The 16,570-nt window shown below is 37.2% G+C and overlaps 1 protein-coding gene across 1 annotated transcript in view; it reads right to left on the bottom strand.

The window, feature by feature from the left end:
• Positions 1–10,446, bottom strand: part of CCDC14 (coiled-coil domain containing 14) — a 70,067-nt gene extending 59,621 nt beyond the window's left edge. The window contains exons 1-5 of the mRNA XM_008708244.2: positions 10,331–10,446; positions 3,659–3,714; positions 3,263–3,335; positions 2,959–3,028; positions 2,748–2,867 (exon numbers count right to left, since the gene is read on the bottom strand). Coding sequence (XP_008706466.2) covers positions 2,748–2,867; positions 2,959–3,028; positions 3,263–3,335; positions 3,659–3,714; positions 10,331–10,360 — 349 coding nt within the window. The 5' untranslated portion in view covers positions 10,361–10,446. The remainder of the gene's footprint in view (positions 1–2,747; positions 2,868–2,958; positions 3,029–3,262; positions 3,336–3,658; positions 3,715–10,330) is intronic.
• Positions 10,447–16,570: the final 6,124 nt, after the last annotated feature.

Genomic DNA, 16,570 nt, shown 5'->3' on the forward strand with positions numbered 1-16,570 from the left:
AAAACCCAGCTGCTGGAATGGTGGAATAGACGGTTTGTCGGTTTTGGGCAGGCTACATGGAACTCCAAGACCAGGACTGAAGGAATTCCGTAGGACATCAGTACAGTTCACAGAAACTGTTTTATTTTGTGATGCAAACTGGTTGTCACCATCAGTCTGAACCTCCTACAGACAGAAAAAAAACAAGCCTTCAAAAATGTGAGCACTGACCTGTAGGCATTAAGTATAATAAACTCAAATACAATAAACTTGCAGGATGGAGTTATAGCTTACCAGTGAGGTAAGCTGGATTTCCCCTGAGCACAATATTCTAGTTTTTTAAAGCTTATTAGTTAGCTCACTCTGCACGATGGGAACATTATAAAGCCATGACTAAAACTGTGTGCAAATATCACACATGGTTTAAAGGCTTTTCAAAAATCAGTCCACCTTGGGACAAAACAAACTTCCACTTTGGGAAATTGCATTGCAAGAAGATAAGCTCAAATGTACAAAAAGCTTTTGCACAAACATGTTTACGGAAACATTATGGTAGTAAAAAACTGTTACTTAAATGTCCTACCGTAGGGGAGTAGTTACACGGACTACAGTATATCCACTAAATAGAGTACTAACACATAAAAAATTTACAAAAGCTATATATTAATTGAGAAACATGTTTACAATAAAATGCTAAGTAAAAAAGGTAGTATATAAAACTGTATAATTATGACTATATTTTTATTTATTTTTTTAAAAGATTTTGTTTATTTATTTGACAGAGAGCGAGCACAGGCAGGGGGAGCTGCAGAGGGAGAGGGAGAAGCAGGCTCCCCACTAGCAGGAAGCCAGACGATGTGGGGCTCCGTCCCAGGACCCTGGGATCATGACCTAAGCTGAAGGCAGACGCTTAACCAACTAAGCCACCAGGCGCCCTTATGACTATACTTTTAAAAGAAAGCAAACTTAAATAAAAACCAGAAAATAAAACCAGAGAATTAAATGATTGACAAGCGCTCTATCAATATGTTAATAGCAAATGTGCTTAAGTGGTAGGTATGGGTGATTTCTTTTTTCTGCTGATCTCTTTCCCTCCCCACCCCCCAACCACTGTCCTTAATGAATGGATAAAACTTTTCTAGTAAAAAATAATTTGAAAAAAAATTCATATTTACATCTTAGGGCATTATGATACAATCAGTAAATTCAATTTTTCTCTCTTAAGGTGATGATTTCTCAAAGCAAATAATTGCTTGTATAATGTATAAACTGTACCCACAGAATGAACCACTGGAGGGCAGGATGGATGCTGAAGTAACTGGACTGGGGTGGAAGTAGAGAAGCCACTAGAATGTAGAGTTGCCTGAGACTCTAAAAGGTAAGAGGGAGAAAAAGTTATCACATCTCATACTGCTTTTACAACAAGTAGGCAACTTAATTAGAGTTTATATTCATGCTTTTTAAAATAACATTCATACTAACCAGAATCAGACATGGTGTGGCAGGGTACAGCAGGAATACCNNNAGGGTTGTTCTTTGAAGCTGAGTTATTCATCAGTGACATTTGAGTCTGCACATGCTCACAGAGGGCTTGGTATATTATGGGTGAATACATTCTATAGTGATCTTGCAGTGACCAATTTTGTGGTATATCTGATGAGCCTCTCTCACTTCCAGCAGAAGCTTCATTAGGTATATGTTTCTTATTATCTGAAGATACTAATATGGAAGAAGGAAAAACAAATTCTTGAAATATGATTCTTCAAAAACTTTTACCATAAAATATTACGGAAGAAAAAGACTCTCAGAAATAGCTCAATTTATCATATACTTTGTAGAAGGGCTTTACCAGTATCACCCCCTAAAGAAAATCACCTCAAATTCTCTTTTAAAAGTAGTTAATGGATTGTGTATGTTCTCCAGTCAAAAATTATCTATACTACATCTTTAAAATCTCTATTAAATGGTATTTGTAAAATGTCTCCTTCAATTACAAGACCCCTCTTTAAGGACATTATTTCCAAAATCCAGTAAAACTCTACCTTGCTCCTTGTCCAGTTCATGCTTTCAGGGGAAAACAGAATAAGAGAGACAGGATACTCTGTAGCAATTTTGATACTTGGACCATTAAAAAAAAAAAAATCAGAGCTTTGAGAGCAAGAATAAAAGTGTACTTAATCTACACATTGGGCCCTCAGACAAAATCTTAACTAACCTGGCATTTAAAGTTGAGTAATAAGCCTACTTATAATATATACACATAAAATGAATCTAAAATAATTAGTATCTATAAGTATGCACATGAAACACAACCCATCTGTGGTTATTTATGGAATTAAGTGGCAAGGAGAACAAAGATAACTCTATATATACCTCCTAAATGCTATTCTGAGTTTGACCCTTTTCTTCTACAAAACCTAGTCAGTCACTTCTTCTACTTTTCTTCTTGGGAAAGCGATGGTAAACAAAGTAACTATCCAGCACTTAGAAGCGGAATAAAGAAAGAAAAGCGTAAGCACACACATACACACCTGAATAACCACATATTAGTAAAATGAAAGACCAACTGCATACTCCCAATAATTCTCAAAACTCTCAGAATTAAAAATTATATATATTTAAGATTTTATTTATTTTTAAAGTAATCTCTACACCCAACATGGGGCCTGAACTCACAACCCCAAAATCAAGAGTCACACGCTCCACTGACTGAGTCAGCCAGGTGCCCCAAAGATCATATTTAAACAAAAAAGAGAAAAAATACTTACAAATTTCCTTCCGGACTCCCAAAGGAACATATTTTTCATGTCCTTTCTTTTTAGCTCCAAATCTTTTGCCTTCTAAGGATCTGGGATTATATCTATTTTCTGAGTATGCTATTTCTGAACCTATTAATAATTAAAACAAAAATTCATTTGCATTAAGAGAATTATTTGAGAAAAGGTGATTAGCAAAGAGGTATTTAAAAAATTAAAAAACCTGAATCTTCATTTCTCAAAATGTCCCTCAGCAAAGAAGCACAACCATCAAGCCCTTGTACAGTTTCAGTCTGTAAGGAGAAAGTCATTTAGAAATGCAGACAAAATTTTAGTGCAGGGGGAAAAAAGAACAAATTATGTAGTTTCAAAATTTCTTTTTTCAGAAGCAATTTATTATTGGTAGAAAACATTTTAAAGCGAAAAGCCTTCAATACTTTACCTCTGAATTTTTATTCCCACTTCTTAGCTTTTACCTGAAGATTAATTAAAATAGTGTATATTGTATCTATTCAGTTTAATCTTACCTGACTTTCTGATTCAGAATGGATACTATAGCCAGAATCTGCATTAAAACGTGATATCTTTCTTAACTGGGTCCTAGAAAACAAGTTCATTAATATTTTCACAAATACTACAAAATTTTTCTTCCAAAATATATTAATAAGTAGTCATTTTCTTCCCAGCAAAGGTTGGATAAGAAAGATTGTCCATAAAATAGATTTATATAGGATTTTATAATGATTATAAGGACTATTAAACACCAGAATGATCAACATGAGTAGATATGGAAGGTTCCTCCCCAGAGTTTGTGAAGGTAGAGACCTGTCCAGTTTTCTGGGGTAGGCAAAATTTAGTGCAGCTCAAAAACCTGAAAAGTTTCTTGAGATTTTCTGAAGTTGTAAACTTCTTTAAGTACTTACCCTTTCTTTCCATTTGTTAATTTAGCAGGTCCAGTGTGTTTTCCTGAAGAGAACACCTATGATATAATGCATTATATTATAGTAAATATACAAACATTGTTCTATTATATTCTCAGTACGCTGTCTTGACAAAACCTGAAATGTTGTTTCCTTTCTTTTTGTGGGAAAAACATGACAAAACTTATCATTGTAGCCATTTTTTTAGCGTACGTTCCGTGGCATTAAATATATTCACACTGTGCAACCAACACAACCACCCATTTCCAGAATCTTCTCATCTTGCCAAACTGAAATTCTGTACCAATTAAACATTAACTTCCCACCAACTCCTGCCCCCAGACCCGGGCAACCACCCTTCTAATGTCCGTCTCTATGAATTTGACTACTCTAGGAAGCTCATATAAATGGAATCATACGGTATTTTTCCTTTTGTGACTAGCTTATTTCACTTCAACTAATGTCTTGTAGCAAGTGTCAAAATTTCCTTCCTTTTTAAGGCTGAATAATATTCCATTTGATGTAAATAGCATGTTATTAATTTTTTATAAATGTGATATATCCTGTAAATCCATATTTACAATTGAACTCTTATTAATAAATTGTTCTACATAAAATGTCAAACAAACAGCACATATATTTGTTCCTTAAGTCTGTGTAAACTGAAAATGAAGTTGAGATATTATTTTAACCAGAAGTATCTACTATAGTAAGTTTGGACTATACTCAATCTCTGAACATTTTGTACATTCCAAGTCTTCAAAACATAAAATTAATTCAACACATAGCACAGAGTTCATAACTCTGATTCTATTATTTATCCACATTGTTTAGAATGCCTGAAAGACCAGCCCATGAAAACTATCTACATTGCATTCTTACTGTCTTTTCGAACTCATATATTTTTTAAAACAATTTTATTTTAATAAGTGGGCTACATTTGTGTATAAGGGAAAAAAATGGACTTGCTTTAACATGCATCCAGTGTCTTGAAAGTTAGGCAAGTAAAAGTTCATTGTGTTTGCCTCTTGGGAGGGAAAATGAGAATCTGGGAGACAGAGCAAGAAGGGAGACTATCCATGGTATAACTTTTTATATCTTAATAACAGATAACTACAATCTCTATTTAAAATATAATTTTTAAAAAGATTTTATTTATTTATTTGCCAGAGAGAGCGCGAGAGTATAAGCAGGGGGAGCAGCATGCCAGGACCCTGGGATCATGACCTGAGCCGAAGGCAAACGCTTGACCGACTGAGCCACCCAGGTGTCCTTAAAATATAATTTTTAAAAGACGAGTTAAATTCCCTACTCACTCCCTCATTTCACCCTTCAGAAGTAGTCACTGTTCACAGTTAGATTTATGGTTTTTCTTGACATGTTACATATTTCATCCCAAGATAGCTTTGAGCAGTAACTATTAAACTATCTGGAGTTACATGCAGCTGAGAACACATTTTAAAAATTGGGTTAATAGAGTTATACTTCTTCTTGAGATAATTTGAGATATGAGGGAGTCATAAGGCCAGCAATGAGCACCGACGTTGCAGGAAACAAGACCCTATGTAGCATTGCTTGGCTGCTCCCTGCATGACACCCTCAGGGTCTTTCCCTTTGGTACATACATAGGTTGGTGTTCTGGCCAGAATCATAATAAAATTCCAAACCATGGTGCTACTATGTTCTGGACCAAGTCCAAAAACAACTACCACAATTATATTTCAAAAAATTTTTTAAATGTATACAGAGGTAAGCATATAGCATAATTGTAGGATTACATGACATTTCTCCATAAAGTTCATCAAAACTTTTTTTGTTTTGATACAGATACAGAATTTCTGTATACACTTTACCCAGATTCCACAACTGTTGATATTTCACTATATCTGCCATGTTCTCTCAAAATATACATAGTAACACAATATACAAAATATAAAAAATACATACAAATAGTATTATTGTTTTTCTGAAACATTTCAGGGTAAGTTGCAGGTATGATATTAAATATTTATTCCTAAATATTTCCTAAGAACAAGGTCACTTATATGACCACAGTATAATTACCAAAATCAGGAAATTAACAATGATACTGTATTATAAACTATAGACCTTACTGACATTTTGCCTATTATTCCAATACTGTCCTTTATTTTTAGAAAATGCTGATCCGTGTGCAATACAGGATCATATGTTGCGTTGAATTGTCACACCTCTTAGCCTCCTTTGATCTGGAATAGTTCCTCAAGTTATCACTCATTGTCTTTTTAACCTTCATATATTTAAAGAGTACAAGCCAGTTATGTTGTAAAATGTCCCTCCAGACATTTAGACTTGTCTGATTTTCCCTCATGATTAGATTCAGGGTGTACATTTTTGGCAGGAATACCACAAAAGGGAGGTTTTGTCCTTTTTTTTTTTAATGTTTTTTTATATTATGTTAGTCACCATACAGTACATCCCTGGTTTTTGATGTTGTCCTTCTTATGAGTATGGACATGGCATCAGTTTGTCCCATTACCGGTGATGTAAACTTTGATTATTTAAGATGGTGTCTGCCAGATTTTTCACTGTAGGTTACTATTTTTACCTTTGTATTAAGCATTTACTGGGCAGATACTTTGAGATCATGCAGACTTCCTATTCATCACACTTTCTCCCAGTAGTTTGAGCATCCAATGATGATTCTTACCTTAATCCACTTGTGAAATGGTGACTTGTCTAATTTACATCATTTCTTCTACATTTATTAGTTGGCATTCAACCCTAGGTAAGCACTTTTCCTTCATTGTTTGTTAGTATGGACTCACTGATCCCTATTTTATTCAATGGGTTATGATCCATTATCATCACTACTTAGAGTATTTTGATGCTCCAATTGTCCCAGATTCTGCCAATGGTAGTCTTTTCAAACTGGCTCTTGTATCATTTTAACATGTCCCCATTATTTTTTGAGTATCCTTACTTTCTGCAACAAGATGCTCTGGGCTCATCCTTTGGTTTTGTTTTTCATTGTAGTAAGAACACTTAACATGAGATCAACACCAGTTAACTACAGGCACGATGTTGTATAGCAGATCTCTAGAACTTATTTATCTTGAATAACTGAAACGTTATATTCACTGAATAGCAATTCCCCAATTCCCTCCTCCCTCCAGTCTCTGGCATCTACCATTCTGCTCTCTGTTCCTATGATTGTGACTATCTTAGATTTCTTATGTAAGTGGAATAACGCAATATTTGTGTCCTTTTGACTGGCTTATTTCACTTAGCATAATATCCTCAAGGTTCATTTATGTTGCATATGGCAGGATTTTTTCTTTTTTAAGTCTGAATAATATTCCATTGTGTGTATATAGCACTTTTTTTTACCCATTCATCCACCAATAGACATTTAGGTTGCTTCCACATCTTGGCTACTGTGAATAATGCTGCAGTGAACACAGAAGAGCAAATATCTCTTTAAGATCATATTCTTTTGTATAAAAACCCCGGAGTAGAATTTCTGGATCATATAAGAGGTCTATTTTTAACTTTTTGAGGAACTGTCATGCTATTTTTTATAGCAGCTGCACCATTTTACATTTTCACCAACAGTTTTTAAGGGTTCCAATTTCTCCATATCCTTGCCAATGAGAATTGCCATCCTAAAAGGTGTGAGGTGTTATCTTATTGTGGTTTTGATTTGCATTTCCCTAATGACTAGTAATGTTCAACACATGTGCTTACTGCCCTTTTATACATCTTTGGAGAAATGTCTATTCAAATCCTTTGCTCATTTTTTAATCAGGTTGGTTTTTTTGCTATTGAGTTGTAGGAATTCCTGATATATTTTGGATATTAACCCTTTAGTAGACAGAAGGTTTACAAATCTTTTTTCCCCACTTCATAAGTTGCCTCTTCACTCTGTTGTTTCCTTTACTCTGCAGATGCTTTTTGTTTTGATGTATCCAGGCTCATCTTATAATTTCCCTGCTTCAGCTGTGGAGTTGACCACTCCCCCATGCAGTCGTGGTTCCTTTTAGTGGATGATGATATTTAGAAACCAAGACCTAGGCACTAGATATTGCTACTGGGACTTCCAGTCTTTTTTCATATGAATTATTTACTTAGCCATAATGACCAGCTAGTTACGAAAAAGTAAATCTTATGATTTTATTTTTAAATGTTTCCATATTAGCATACTTTCAAATCTTTTTAAATGGTTGTATAATATTTCCTTGAGTGGAAGTAATATGACATATCCTTGGTTTGCTTCATATTTTTCACAACTGAAAAAGAAGCCTGAAATAAACCTCCTGATATACAAAAAAAAAAAAAAAAAAAAGCCTTTTCATAGTCAGGATTAAAAGCTTATTTATTTGGTGAAAAGCCATTATTCATTTAATAGCCCTTGATACAAATTATAAAAATACTCTCCAAAAGGAGTGCCCCAAATCACAATGCATGAGACAATTGTTTTGCTTTATCTCACATTTACTTCCACTGGGTATTATCCTTAAACTATTTTTCTTTGCTATTTGAGAAAAATATAAGCATTTCTTACAAGTTCTATCTCCTACCAACAAGCACAAGATAAAATTACATTTGTAGAATAATTTAGAGTGTCCCAAAGTCTTTCATTTCCATTTAATCCACACCCCATGATTTATTATTTATGTGAAGCAGGAACCTAAGTTTCAGAAAGGAGGCTTGTTCAAAGTCATACATCTGATTAAATATAGTGTAATGTTTTAAAGAATGGACTCTGGCACCAGCTTTGTGGGTCTGAATCCTGCTGTTAATGAGTTTTGTAACTATAAGAAAATTATTTGAGCCCTTCATCCCTCAATTTCCTCAACTAGAAAATGAAGAGATAATAGTATCTACCTCATAAGGCTATTAAAAGAATTATGTGTGCTATGTAAAAATACTTAAGAATAGCATCTGTCACACGAGCGCTACCTAAATGTTAGCTATTCTTATCATTAAGATGGTTGTAAACTGTTTTTAAGAGGACCAAATTTTGGGGGCGCCTGGGTGGCTCAGTCGTTAAGTGTCTGCCTTCCCCTCGGGGCGTGGTCGAGCCCCACATCGGGCTACCTGCTCCGCTGGAAAGCCTGCTTCTTCCTCTCCCACTCCCCGCTTGTGTTCCCTCTCTCGCTGGCTGTCTCTCTCTCTCTCTCTCTCTCTCTCTCTCGGTCAAATAAATAAATAATCTTAAAAAAAAAAAAAGACCAAATTTTGTTGCATACTTATGCCAAGAGTGAAACAGATGTTTTACCAGGTTCTCATTTAATTTCCCCAATTCTTTGAGGCAGAATGATACCTATATACACTTATTTTATAGCTAAGGGAAAGGAGGCTTAGAGAAGTAAAAAGTACTTTAATTAATATCACTACCACAGTAGTGGCAGAACTGGAATCTAAATCTGTAGGTGACCATAATTACAAAAACCATGTTTCTTCCCCCCCCCCAACTGCACATACTCTGAGTTCACTCAATAGAGGAGAAAGATCTATAAAGGTGAGGATGGTCAGGAAGTACTCATGAAAAAAGTCTTGAGCCAGGTCTTGAAAAAAAGTGTAAGACTCACATTAATGGGGAAGACAGCATCACAGGTGAGTTGATAAATGGAGATTAAAAAAACAGAGAGGTGGATATATTTAAAGAGGAATAAGATCACTCTAGGTAGTGAGTCTCCGTGAGAAATAGTTGATTCATTACCCAAAAATCTACCATATGCCACGTGCTGTCGTAAGCCTTGAGGATAGAGAGATAAATTGTGTAGTGAGGTAGACAGATTGGCAACGTCTCTAGCCTGAAAAGCGGTTTGATTACGGTTGTTAGCACCGAGCACAAAAGGGACGGTAAGGAGCGCCCCAACAATGGGGATGTGCGAGTGCTAGGCAAGCCTTCTGTAAGTGGCCCTTGAGCTGAGGAGGCGATGGAGAGTGGAGGTACCAGGAATAGAAGGGCATTCTAAGCAGGACAGAAATGAAAGTGCAAAGGCATGGAAGCATGAGGGGGTATGGGGCATTCAGGACATTGCCGAACAAACAGGTGAACAGTGCTGGATACTTTTGGAATGGAGGCGGGGTCTGGTAAGGAATGCACTGGTGGGATCAAAAAATGGCTGTGCTGACAGGCCAAAGTACTGCTATTTTTACCTTGAAAACGAAGTGTTCGTGTGGATTTTTAAGCAGAAAAGTGAATCATTTAGTTTACAACGAGGGGCGTGCATTTGAGAAGGCTAAGGCTGAAGGCGGGGGCACTAATTGGGAGACTAGTATTTCCTAGTGGTAAAATACCAGCAATTGTGACGGAGAACGAGCTAATAGCGGCACTAGGTGGAAAAGCCGAGAACCTGGATTTGACGCGACACAGTACTGAGCCTTGGAGAGGGTAAGTCACTCCACCCAGGGCGGAGGCTGGACTCGAACCCGCGCCTTACACCAAAGCCAGCACTCTGGAGGACTACTACGATTAAAACAGAGTATACATCTATGGGCAGAGCGGCTGTGTTACGATGTTAAGATTGGGTGTCCCCCCCCAACTCCCCTTTCTCAGCATTTTTAATGCCGCCGCATTGTCTTTGTTTCTACTTTTTTTTCAGAGTTTTGCACTTCTCCCGGCACTAGAACCCCTTCAATCCCTCTCTACCCCCATGGTGGACGCCTCAGGTCCGCAGCCCTCACCTGGCCCGATCGAGATCCGGACCTGACCATCTCTCGCAGCCTCAGAGAAGCCCAAACGGAGGGAAGTAAAGCCGCCCGATAAAAGGAATTAACCGCCGCGGACTCCCGGCCCCCCTTGGCCCGCCCCCCAAGCTTCCGCTTCCGGGAAGGAGCCCGCCGAATGCCGCGCCTCATAGTCTCGGGAGTGCAGCCGAGGCCTCTCCAGCACTCCCAGCGCTGCGCTCTGGGCGTGCGCAATAGACCTCTTCCAGCCGTGGGCTCGTCACACACAGTCAGGGAGGGTGGGAGAAGCCCACAGAACGCGAGCGGGGCGGGGCCGGGCTGGGAGGGGGCAGGCTGGGGGGCGGGGCCGGGCGGGAGGGGCGCGGAGTGGGCGCGCTGGGCTGAGGAACCCGAAAGAACTGAGTTCACTGCCCTGTTGCGAGGGCTTCTGGTGCAGGAGCGCTACCCTAAACGAGCTGGGGGAAGTGGCGACAGTCACTCGCCAGGGCCAGAGGAAGGGACTGAGGGAGAAGGCGGATAGATAGGTTTCAGAAGGAATTGGTTCGCTCTGTGTTTTGTGTACCATTTTGAATGGTTTTGTTTTTTTATAATCAATAAAAATCAATCCTCGGTCTGGTTATCTTTGCGTAATTGTGATGGCAATTTCAAAATTATTCGCTGTGGTCCTTGATCTCAGAATGGTGCTCATTAGTTGGGATTTTTGTTTTACTTCTGTGCATAGTTGTTTACTCTCCAATCGAGGAAATTACTGTTAATGAAGAATGACTCAGTGTTCCTATATTAGCATGTTTCACGGTTTTTAATGGGAATTAATCTTTGGTGTTTAAGGCATTGAGTTTTGGGTTAATGTTTTAAATCAAATTGTGGAGAAATTAACCCAACTGATTACATTTTTTAATAGGAAGAAGAGCTACTTTTTGGAAGTCTTAGTTACAATTAAAATAAAAATCCCAAAACTAAAAGCATACTGATTTGGGGAAACTAGGTATTTAATAAATTTAGCTTTGTATTGAATTAGACTTGAAAACCTATCCCTTCTTCATCCTTCTCCTATAAGTGTTTAACATAGTTACTTGAGATTACAAAGTTTTTTTCCTTAAGTTGACTTGATTTTTAGAAACTACACTGATTTTTCTTAATACATGCTCATTTTTGAAAATATACATAAGAAATGAAAAATCACCCATAACCCCAGAAAGTGCCACTCTTAGCAGTTTGGTGCATTCTCTTCTAGATTTTTCCCAACTGTGTATATATGTATAAATATATTAAAACAACAATATGATATGATGCATATTACTGTAACATGAGAGTTTTAATATCAACATCGCTTCTCAGTAATTTACAATTACAAAATGGCTGCTTGGTGTACCATTTTCCTACTGTTTGGAATTTTATGCTCCTCCCCTTCTTTTTGTTTGTCTGCTTTTTGGTTTTTCCCTTTTCCCCCTCTTTTTTTAGTTTTTAAGGTAATAGCTTCCAGTGTTTTTGTCTTTATTTTCTCAACTTTTTTTTATTGTGGTCAAATACACAAAACATAAAATATACATCTTAGCCATTTTTAAGTGCACAATTCAGTGGTACGAAATACATTCATAATGTTGTGCAACCGTCACCATCATCATCTCCAGAACTGTTTTCATCTTATGAAAGTCAAAATGCATACCCGTTAAACAACTCCCCATTCCAACCACCCCCCCGAACCCCTGGCAACCACTATTCTACTTTCTGTCTCAATGATTTTTGATTAAGTACCTCATATAAACAAGATCATACAGGGGCGCCTGGGTGGCTCAGTTGGTTAAGGGTCTGCCTTGGGCTCAGGCCATGATCCCAGGGTCCTGGGGTGGAGTCCTGGGATGGAGCCCTGAGCCCGGGATTTGGCTCCCTCCTTCTCCCTCTTCCTTTGCCTGCCGCCCCTCCCCCCACCCCCCACCCCACCCCACCCCCCACTTATGCTCTCTCTGTCAAATAAATAAATAAAAATCTTAAAAAATAAAAGATCATACAATATTTATCCTCTGTGACTGGTTTATTTCACTTGTCTTCAAAAGTTCATCCATCTTACAGCATATGTCAAAACTCCCTTCCTTTTTAAAGCTAAATAATATTTCAATGTATGTATATACTGCATTTTGTTTACTTGTTCATCTGTTGATGGACATTTAAGTTGCTTCCACATTTTAGCTATCGTAAATACTATTGCTGTGAACATGGGTATACCAATATCTCTGCCAGACCCTGCTTTCAATTTTGGGGTGTACATACTCAGAATTGCTGGATCATATGGTAATTCTATTTTTAATTTTTTGAGGAACTACCATACTCTTTCCCACATGGCTGTACTATTTTATACTCCCACCAATAGTGATAGCATTCTAATTTCTCCACATTCTCCCCAACACTTATTTTCCATTTGTTTTTGTTGTTGTTGTTGTTTGTTTTTGATAGTAGTCATCCTAGTGGGTGGGAGGTGGTATCTCATTGTAATTTTGATTGGCATTTCCCTAATGATTAGTAATGTTGAATCTCTTTTCATGTGCTTATTGGTAATTTGTGTATCTTCTCTGGAGAAATGTCTATCCAAGTCCTTTGCCCATTTTTTAAATTTAAATTTTAGTTAACCTACAGTGCAATATTGGTTTCTGGAGTAGAATTCAGTGATTCATCACTTACATATAACACCCAGTGCTCATCACAACAAGTGCCCTCCTTAATACCCATCACCCATCTAGCCCATCCCCCCACTGCTCTCCATCAACCTCCGTTTGTTCTCTATTGTTAAGAGTCTCTTATGGTTTGTTTCCCTCTCTCTTTTTTCCCCCTTCCCATATGTTCATCTGTTTTCTTAAATTCCACATATGAGTGAGATCATATGATATTTGTCCTTCTCTGACTGACCTATTTCACTTACCATAATAAACTCGAGCTCCATCCACCTCATTGCAAATGGCAAGATTTCATTCTTTTTGATGGCTGAGTCATATTCCATTGTGTATATGTACCACATCTTCTTTATCCACCCATCAGTTGATAGACATTTGGGCTCTTTCCATAGTTTGGCTATTGTTGATAATACTGCTATATACATCAGGGTGCAGGGGCACCTGGGTGGCTCAGTTAGTTAAGCGTCTGCCTTCTGCTCAGGTCATGATCCCAGGGGCCTGGGATCGAGCCCCACATCAGGCTCCCTGCTCAGTGGAGAGTCTGCTTCTCCCTCTCCCTCTGCCCCTCTCCACGCTTGTGCTCTCTTTCTCTCCCTCTCAAATAAATAAATAATCTTTAAAAAAAGAAACAAACAAACCAAAAATCCTATCGGGACGCAGGTGCCCTTTCAGATCACTATGTTTGTATCCTTTAGGTAAATACCTAGTAGTGCAATTGCTGGGTTGTAGGGTAGTTCTAATTTTAGCTTTTTGAGGAAATGCCATACTACTCTCCAGAATGGCTGCACCAGTTTCATTCCCATTTTTTAACTGGGTTGTTTGTATTTTTGTTGATGAGTTTTGGAGTTCTCTACGTATTCTGGATATGAATATCTTATCAGATATACAATTTATAAATATTTTCTCCTATTCTGTGGGTTGTGTTTTTACTCTCTTGATACTATCTTTTGATGTACAAACTTTATTTTCACCAAGTTTTTGGTTTGTACATTTTCTCTTATTCCCGGTGTCTTTAGTGTCATATCTAAGAAATCAATGGCAAAGCCGATGTCATAAAATTTTGCCTTAGGTTTTCTTCCAAGATTTCTATAGTTTAAAGTCTTATATTTAGATCTCTGATCTATTTTTTTTTTCAAAGATTTTATTTATTTATTTAACAGAGATAGCCAGCGAGAGAGGGAACACAAGCAGGGGGAGTGGGAGAGGAAGAAGCAGGCTCACAGCAGAGGAGCCTGATGTGGGGCTCGATCCCATAACGCCGGGATCACGCCCTGAGCCGAAGGCAGGCGCTTAACCGCTGTGCCACCCAGGCGCCCCTCTGATCTATTTTTTTAGTTAATTTTTGTGTATGGTGTCAGGTAAGGATCCAACTTCATTCTTTTGCATGTAGCTATCCAATTTTCCCAGCATTCTTTGTTCAGAAAACTGTCCTTTTCTCTATTGAATGCTCCCTTGTCAAAAATCATTTGACAATATATGTGAGGGGTATTTCTGGACTATCAATTCCATTGGTCTGTATATTTACCATTATCCCAGTACCACACTGTTTTTATTATAGTAGCTTTGTAATAAGCTTGAAATCAGGAAGTGTGAATCATCTAGCTTTTTTGTTCTCTTTCAACCAATTGTAATTGGTTATTCAGGTCCCTTGAGATTCCATATGAATTTTAGGAAAAGGTTTTCTATCCCTGCCAAAACGGTCACTGGGATTATGATAGGGATTAAGCTATAGATCTCTTTGGATAATATTGACATCTTAACAATATTAAGTGTTTCAATCCACGAACATGGGATGTGCTTGCATTTATTTATGTCTTTAATTTCTTTTTTCATTGTTTTGAAGTATTCATTGTACGTCTTTCACCTCTTTGGTTAAGTTAATTCCTGAGTATTTTATTCTTTTTGAAGCCTATTGTAAATGTGATTTTTTAAATTTCATTTTCAGATTGTTCATTATTAGTCGTATAGAAATGCAACTAATGTTTGTGTCTTGACTTTGTATCCTGCTGCTTTGTTGAATTCATTCATTTAAGTTACAACAGGTTTTTTGGTGCAATCTTTAGGGTTTCCTACATATAAGGTCATACACTCCGTGAACAAAGATTATTTTAGTTCTTCCTTTCCAATCTGAATGTGTTTTATTTCTTTTTCTTGTTTAATTGCTCCGCTTGAACTTCCAGTACTATGTTGAGCAGAAGTGGTGAAAATGGGCATTCTTGCATGTTCCTGATCTTAAAGAAAAAGCTTTCAGTCTTTCACTTTTGAGTATGATGTTTGCTACAGGTTTTTCATGTATTGCTTTTATTATATTGAAGTAGTTTCCTTCTTTTTTTTTTTAAAGATTGTATTTTTTTATTTGGGGTGAAAGAGTAAGTGGGAGGGAAAGGGAGAGAGAATCTGAAGCACACTCCACACCAATCACCGTGCCCAGCACAGGGCTTGATCCTACAACCAAAAGATCATGACCTGAGACTAAACCAAGAGCTGGACACTCAGCCAACGGAGCCACCTAAATGCCCCAAAGTAGTTTCCTTCTATTTCTATTTTGTTGAATGTGTTTATCATAAAACGGTGTTGAATTTTGTCAAGTTTTTTTGAGCATCAGTTGACATGATCATGTGGGGTTTTTTTCCCTTCATTCTGTTAATGTGGTATATTATATTGACCATTTTTTGTGTGTGTTAATCCATCCTTGAATCCCAGGAAAAAATCCCAATTGGTCATAGTGTATAATCCTTTTAATATGCTACCGAAATCAGTTTGCTGGTATTTTGTCGAGGATTTTTGTGTCAATATTCATAAGGGATATTGATCTGTAGTTTTCTTAGTGTCTTTCTTTGATATCAGAATAACACTGGTCTTATAAAATGTGTTATGAAGAGTTCTCTCCTCTACAGTTTTGTGGAAAAGTTCAAGAAGAATTAATATTAGTCCTTCTTTAAATGTTTGGTAGTATTCACTAGTGAAGCCCTCAGGTCCAGGACTTATCTTTGTCAGGAGATTTTTGATTGCTGATGCATCTCTTTATTAGTTATAGGTCTATGCAGATTTTCAATTTCTTCATGATTTAATCTTGGTAGGTTTTGATTTCTGGGAATTTGTTCCATTTCATGTAGATTATCCAATATGTTCATAGTACTACCTTAAAATATTTTTGTATTTTTTATTTCTGTAGAATCAGTAGTAATGTCTCCACTTTCATTTCTGATTTTAGTGATTTCAGTCTTTTCTCTTTTTTTCTTAGTCCATCTAGCTAAAGGTTTATCAATTTTGCTGATCTTTTGAAGAATCAACTTTTGGTTTCATTGATTTCCCTACCGTTTTTCCGTTCTCTATTTCATTTATCTCTGCTTTAATTATTATCCATTCCTTGTGCTAGCTTCAGCTTCAGTTTTTCCCTCTTTCTTAGCTTTTTAAATTATAAAGTAGTTGATTTGTGATCTTTCTTTTTTAAAATTTTATTTATTTACTTATTTATTTTAGAGAAAGAGAGAAAGCACACTCAAGCAGGGGGAGGGGTAGAGGGAGAAGGAGAGAGAGAATCTCAAGCAGACTCTGCACTGACCACGGA

The sequence above is a fragment of the Ursus maritimus genome, unplaced genomic scaffold (assembly GCF_017311325.1).
Source record: "Ursus maritimus isolate PB19 unplaced genomic scaffold, ASM1731132v1 scaffold_4, whole genome shotgun sequence".
NCBI lineage: Eukaryota > Metazoa > Chordata > Mammalia > Carnivora > Ursidae > Ursus > Ursus maritimus.